General features: G+C 46.6%; 1 protein-coding gene across 1 annotated transcript in view; it reads right to left on the bottom strand.

The window, feature by feature from the left end:
* galns (galactosamine (N-acetyl)-6-sulfatase) overlaps window positions 1-7,138 on the bottom strand; it is a 21,127-nt gene extending 13,989 nt beyond the window's left edge. Inside the window, exons 1-9 of the mRNA XM_012819230.3 lie at window positions 6,760-7,138; window positions 6,372-6,495; window positions 4,893-4,967; window positions 4,670-4,772; window positions 4,339-4,482; window positions 3,627-3,693; window positions 3,339-3,466; window positions 2,180-2,319; window positions 1,800-1,903 (exon numbers count right to left, since the gene is read on the bottom strand). Of these exons, the coding sequence (XP_012674684.2) occupies window positions 1,800-1,903; window positions 2,180-2,319; window positions 3,339-3,466; window positions 3,627-3,693; window positions 4,339-4,482; window positions 4,670-4,772; window positions 4,893-4,967; window positions 6,372-6,495; window positions 6,760-6,876 (1,002 nt within the window). The 5' untranslated portion in view covers window positions 6,877-7,138. The remainder of the gene's footprint in view (window positions 1-1,799; window positions 1,904-2,179; window positions 2,320-3,338; window positions 3,467-3,626; window positions 3,694-4,338; window positions 4,483-4,669; window positions 4,773-4,892; window positions 4,968-6,371; window positions 6,496-6,759) is intronic.
* Window positions 7,139-7,147: the final 9 nt, after the last annotated feature.

Raw genomic sequence — 7,147 nt, 5'->3', positions numbered from 1 at the left:
TCATCCAAGAGCATCATGGGTGCTAGAAAACAAGACCTGCCACTCTGATTTACAGTGCCATTGATTCCTTAAGACTCTCTCAGATCTAGTCTGAGCTGAACAGGGCCATTTACGTGGACACACAGCAGTCCTAATCTCTCTCTCTCTCTTTCTTTCTCACTCGCTCTCTCTCTCTCTTCATCACACACACAAACAAACGGCTAAAAATAATCAATATGTTGCCCCAGTCATTCTTGTAAGATTGTATAACAAAAAAGGGGGTTCAGATGAAGAAGACTGAAGCTGGAGAGTCCTTACAGCTGCAGCCAGTGATTGAGTCAAACTGTATTTAACATCGAAGCTACACTGCTCCCCCCTCCACACTCAGCTCCCTGTTGAATCCATTCATCCTCTGCCCATTCCTCTACTACCTAACCAGGGCAGCAGGTGGTAGAGGCCTACAGCTGGCATAGGAGTGTGTGTGTGTGTGTGTGTGTGATATATATATATATATATATACATAACACAACGGGCAATTCCAGCTCCTCCACCACCCCAAAATGTCCCCTCTCTCTCTCTTCCATTTCTCTCTCTCTCTCTCTCGCTCTCTTCCTCTCCTCAGTTTTTTTAATGCCCCCCTCCCGCCTCCCTCCCATCGTCCTTTATCCCACACGCCTGGCATATCCAGATACAGAGCCCTCATTACAGCTCAATCCAACCTCAGCAAACACACAAACAGATTAGCCGTTTAAGACGCTTTTCCCTCCCGATCCGCCCGCCGCCCCTCTCCCTCACCACTCCAGCGCGCTATCAGGCCCCTGCACACCCCTTAGATAGGAGCCGGGGGCCGGGCTTAAGCGTGCCGTACCGCGCAGGCGGCAACACCGACGGGAGCCTCTGCCTGCCAGCCCCCGTAGCTCCGCGCGCACCACACCCCACAACCCCCCCTCTCACAGCTGCCCCTGACACAATTAAAAGTCATTTATGGAACACAGGGGTTAGAGCAGATCGGGGATGGAGGGAAGGAGAGAGAGAGAGAGAGAGAGAGAGAAAGGAGGAGGGAAGGAAGGAAGGAAGGAAAGAGGGAGAGTGAAATGAAGAGTGAAGATAGCAAAATGGAAGAGAGAGAGAAGGGGAGAGAAAGAGTCAGAGAGAAAGGAAGACAGACTGAGAGAGGGGAGATGGTGAGGGAGAGGAGGAAGCATACAGGTAAGGAGAGGGAGAGAGGGGGGATAAGGGACTTCAATGATGCCAGAGTATCAGTTTTGAAGCAGTGGTGCATCCTGTACGGATCAGTGGAACCAGGCAGTTATAAATGCAATGTAACTAACACTCCAATAAACCCCTGATCTACAACTCACCACACATGCAGACAGGTACCAAACACATGTTCACACACGCACACATACACAAGCCGACACACATGCCGATGTGCCCACAGGTATTCAATCCCTCTTGTTGCACCACCTCGGCAGTGAATCTCAGTTGCCAACCCGCGTCCACTGAGAATCCACTGCCTTTAAGTACCTGATGAAGCAATTAGCACTGATACGTGCCCACAAAGCAATTAATGTGTGGTGTGGGTGTGTGTCTGTGTGTGTGTGTGTGTGTGTGGAGGTGGGATTACTGGAATTAACCGACAGTAATCAGCAGCGGCTCTCAGACAGCGCACGAGCCCTCTTCGTTTTTCTTCCTCGTCAGCCAGGGGCGAGAGCTTTAGAGCTAACGGGTGTCGAGACACCCACGGCGAAGACACACCGTTTCATCTTGGCACGGACTAGGACGAAAGGATGAGGAAGAGGAGTGGGACACGTCCTTACCATGCCAGCGGGGATGTGTCCGGGCCACCGGGCAATGGCCGGCTCCCTCATGCCACCCTCAAACGTGGTCTCCTTCCCACAGAGGAAAGGTCCATTACTGCCACCTGAAAATACAGGGAGAGAGAGAGAGAGACAAATAGAAAGGAGGCAGACAGAGAGAAAGACAGACAGAGAGGGAGACAGACAGAGAGAGAGACAGACAGGGAGAGAGACAGACAGGGAGAGACGGAGACCAAGAGGGAAAGAAATGGAGAGAGAGACAGTCGGAGAGGAAGAGAAATAGAGAGGACATGGCTCATTGCAGACAGAGTGCATAAGGGGTTAAAATAAATCACTAGTAATATTTAGGCCTTGGCCAAGTAGCTATGACCCTGCCGTACTCTGCATAGGTCCGGACATGACTGCAGCCCCGTTGTCCGAGGAGAAGAAGACAAAGGTGTTCTTGTCGATGCCGAGGATGCTGAGCCAGTCCAGGATCTGCCCCACGCTGTAATCCAGCTCCATCACGGCATCGCCATAGCTACAGAGCACAGGAGAGGAAGACAGGAATCAACACCTCAGACCTGCACCAGAGACATCCACATCGCCGGTGTGCTGTGTTGTCCTCATTCTCCCTGTCACCCACCACTTGTCCCTGTAAATTCTGCCAGTGCTATCATGCTGTCATACACCTGTCACACATCTGACACAATGTCTTTCCATTTACAACTGTGGAGGTATGGCAGCAGAGAGCAGCAGACAGACGGACAGAGAAACACTGAAAGCAAGAAGCAAGACACTCTTGCCCTCCCAGCCGGTCGCCAGCACCTGGCTAATACCTCTCCGAGCTGATCTATTTCACTGTCAACATAAACCTCATTTGGCATTCTGAGGGAACGTCTGCTTAGCGGGGCCCGAGCGCCCCGAGGCCTTGAGAGGAATGCTAAGTGATGGTAGGCGAGACTGGCAGCTTAGCCTTCTCCTCACAGCACTCCATGGGAGAAGGACATTTCTCTGGCGTGTTTAATTAACAACGCGGCTCATTGTTAAGGCCTCATCGTGGAAGGCAAGAATAGCCTGTGTTCATATTTATATTATCTGACCCATTCAGGAGGAGGGGGGGGGGGGGGGCATACTGGGAATCCAGTGAAATTTATCTCCATTATGGGAAACACAGTAACAGGGAATATATCAGCACTGAGCATCTCTCAGCTCATGCAAATGCACCTGCTTTCAGCCGGTCACCCCCAGCCTCACCCCACCTTTCATCCTTACCACTCCACTAAACAGAGCTCCTTCATCACTGGCTCTACGATGCACCTGCACAGATGCCAACCGACCAGTCCCCGAGGGGTTCCCCCGGCCCAAGGTGATAAAACAAGCTCCCACTGTGATTCTCTGAAACGCTTTTACAGAGGCCCTGTGTGGCAATGCATCTGGACTGCGTCAGTTATGGCCTTCTGGAGGCCCTTCTTCCTTTTGTTTGTTGCGTCTAACTAACTAATAACGAAGGTTGTTAATACTATAATTGGGTAAAGCGCGCGTGTTCTTATCTCTCACCGTCCTCTCTGGCTTTTCCCGAGGAAGTCCTTTGAGGCGTACACTGGCGCGTGGGTAGCATCTGGAGCCCAGTACAGAAAGAAGGGCCGTCGCGCTAAGGCTTGGGTGAAGATGAAGCCCAGTCCTTCCTGAAGGAGAGAGAGAAAGAGAGAGTGAGAGGAAGATAGAAAGAGACACAGCAGATAAGAACCTCCATCATAGCCATCCCCAGGCTTCTCCGTATCAATGACAGAAGGAGCCCTACATCTAAAAATGCAGCCTTATCACACTGATACCTCTGCCACTGACCTGCAGGTAGATCTGCGTAAGGTTTGATTCACCAGTTTTCCGGTCAATCTGGAATTCTTCATAATACCTGGGGAAAAAAAGACGAATTCTTTAAATCTCCAATTCCAGCATTCAACAACCCTTCAGACAAAGAAAAACGGCTTCCTCCTGAATTGACAGACCTTGGAAAAGAAAAAAAAGAAGGAACATTGTTCCAGACAATGCCTTGGGGAAGCCAGATTTTAATTTTTTTTTGCTGCAAAGTCTCAGAAGAGCAAGGGAAACTGTTGTGAAATGGTGCCGAAGCATGCAGCAGAAGAGAAGACACGGAAAGCCGTTTCTCTCCCTCTTCCCCCCTCTCTCTCTCTCTCTCTCTCCTTTCTGCTCTGGCTGTTCCAGGTGTCCAAACACGCTGCCGACGCCAACCTGCCGTCTCCTGGGTGCACGCGTGTGCGTCTGTCCGGGCTCAGGTACGCCACGCTGATTTAATCCACAGCTAAGCACAAAAATTGCCCGCCTGCCAGCACCAATGACCCCTGATGCACATATGGCTGTTTCGGAGGGAAACAAACAGGCGGAAAATGGGATACACAAGCACAGCTGGTAGAGGCAGGTATCGGCTCACAGGAAGAGCCAGCCACAACGCCGGAAAGGGAATGGGTGGATGTGTCTTTGCTTGGCCGAGGTTTTGCCGCACAGGTATTCCGGATACATGTATGTGTAATTACTATACCTTCCGACCATCTCTGAGTTGTTGTAGACTGGGATGTTCGGCCTGCTGCTGCCGTCGTAGGGACCGAAGTGGCAGTCAGGTGCACCAAACCACTGGTCAAACCCATGCTCCAGAGGCAGATGGCCTGTCCTGTGACCAAGGTGCCTGGAGACGTATGACAATCAAAAAGAGAGCAACAATGTCATAGTACGACAACAGAGACGGTAATAACATTGATGACAGAAAACAAACAAAATAAACATCAGAAAAACACATCCAGCAACAGACAACAGCAAACATACAAACATTCAATTCAACTAGTATCAACAGAAAGAGGAAATAAATGACTTACCACTTGCCAACAATTTTGCTAACGTAGCCCTTTTTTTTCAGCATCTCTGGCAGGAGAATTTCTTCCTTTGAGATTCCCCCAACTATCTCCTGAGGCGTGTACGCTGTGTGAAGCACATCCAGATTGTCAGTCTCCGTATTGAAAGTACGTGTTTAGGAGAGTCAACTACAAATAATGCATTTATGACAGCAGACTGACTGGGACCACAGAAGGCAGTTCCTACCATTCCTTGCATGGGCATTTGTGGTGTAGAATCCATTTCTGACAGGTAGCCTTCCAGTCAATAGTGCTGCTCTGGCTATGGAGATACAAACACAGAATCCCTGAGTTAACCACATACACAGACATATATATACCACATTAAGTAGAGGTTCCAATAACAAACGTCGCTGTACGTCGCTTTGGATAAAAGCGTCTGCTAAATGACTAAATGTAAATGGAAACGTAAATGGAAACAATCAAGACCAAAAGTCTCTAAATAAATCCAAATGACAGATTAAAAAAAGCTAAAAAGCTATTATAAACATTGGGTATGTTGAAAATTGAAACAGTGCTGAGTTATGGACTAATTCAATGTCTATGAACTTGCTTCTGAAAAAAATTGTGTTGCTATTCTATTCAAGAGGCTTTTTAATCTATGTAGGCTCTGTGCTATTTGTTCCTTTGAATAAAAATGGAAGCTGGAATGCCTGAGAATAAATGTAAAGTAAGTCATTCTTTGGCATTAATATTTAACTGGGAGAAAATAATGGCATTGTGGAATTCAAACAAAGAAACTCAACCTGGATGTTGTGATTAGCAAGCCTACAAGCATCTCTGGCATTAGTGGAAATGGTAATTTATGTTCAGCAACAGAGCTCCATAATACCGTCTCCGCGGTGTAAACACAAAGAGCTAGGTATTGTGTTGCCACTCCTCCACAGCCCTCCCTGGCTGTGCTCATCTGAGATTAACCTCTCATCAAGTCTTTATTTGCTTAAATATTAATTAGGCAAGAGGAAAGTCGGCTAATGATAGATCTCTTTGTGCACGGCAAGTTTATTCAAATTTTTAAATTAGGCTCAATTAGCATATTCCAATTGTGCATTATCCATATTTACATAATGAGTTATTCTCCTCCTATCACCCCAGCACACTCAGTCTCATATGATTTATGCATGCAAAGTTGCTGACAGATTTTAAAACCACGAGTCTCTAATCACAATCACCTCCTATTATGATTCTATGTCAAATCACCTGAAAAGAGGCCAATTGGAAACAACAGTCCTGAGATATTACCTAAATATTGTAGGATTTTTAGACTTAGACTCTGAAATATTAAGTCAAGAAAGAAAATATAATCATACAACAAAGAATCACAACATCCACATATGATGTTGATATAATGTTAAGAAACTAGATCATATGTACGTATTTATTTAGATCAAAAGTCATATTTCTTCTAAAATGGTGGTATTAATATAGGTCGCCACTAAAGTGCAATTATAATAATTCTGCAAAAATGAATTCAAGTAATATCAGAACAGACCAAATTAATGGATTTACAGCACACACTGGAGTTGGTAGGTGACACAAACCAACAGACTGTGGTGTAGGTGTGGGCAGAGCCATTCCAGAGGAATACACAGGTCTGGCACCACAACTAGGTCTACTTGCCAAAACAGCAGGGCCAGAATTAACTGTCCTTGACCACAGAACTTACATGGTGAGCAGAGTGGGTTAGCAGTGTAGAAGTTAGGGAACAGCATCCCCTCGGCAGCCATCCTATCAAGGTTGGGGGTCTCTTTGGAGGGCTGCCCAAATACACCTAGGTCACCCCACCCCATCTGAAACAGAGTAGGCTACTGTTTTAATGTCACGTCTCACACATTACGCCAGCACAGGAGGTTGATTTAGCTAGTTGGTGGTCCCAAACTTTACATTCACTGGATAACTTGTTTCCGGTCTTTCTGAAGTAAACAGGATAACGTGGCAACTCGTTTGCTCTTAAATGGTTTCTATAATTTTCTGATATATTTCTACCGGACCTCTGTTGCAGATAAACTTAAAATGAAGACCTTAACCTCAATAATTGAAATGTCAAACCTTACATCATCCATGAGCATGATGATAATGTTTGGAGTCGACGCACTGAGGTCATCCCCGGTCCAGAGAGAACATACTAAACCAAAGAGAGATGTGAAGATATGAATGCGCGCCGCATCCATTGCAACTCGGACTCATAGGTGGCGTCACATGCCCAGGTTTGAGGAAGTGGTAAAAATTTGTAATATCAGCCTGCTCCAGTCATGCGACTTCAATAAAACAAATTAGACTACCGATGTTCTTGGCATTTTAGGCTCATTAATCTTAAATTGTTACACACCAACTGTATTCTAGTTACATAGCTCATTCCTTTTGACACGATACTGTTACTAGAAGGTATATAATGTATCCTTTCATGCGGAGATGAATAGAAGCATACAGAAGTACAAATGA

The sequence above is a fragment of the Clupea harengus genome, chromosome 6 (genome assembly GCF_900700415.2).
Source record: "Clupea harengus chromosome 6, Ch_v2.0.2, whole genome shotgun sequence".
Classification (NCBI taxonomy): domain Eukaryota; kingdom Metazoa; phylum Chordata; class Actinopteri; order Clupeiformes; family Clupeidae; genus Clupea; species Clupea harengus.
Note: the sequence above shows the minus strand (reverse complement) of the source record. Positions and strands in the feature narration are given on the sequence as shown.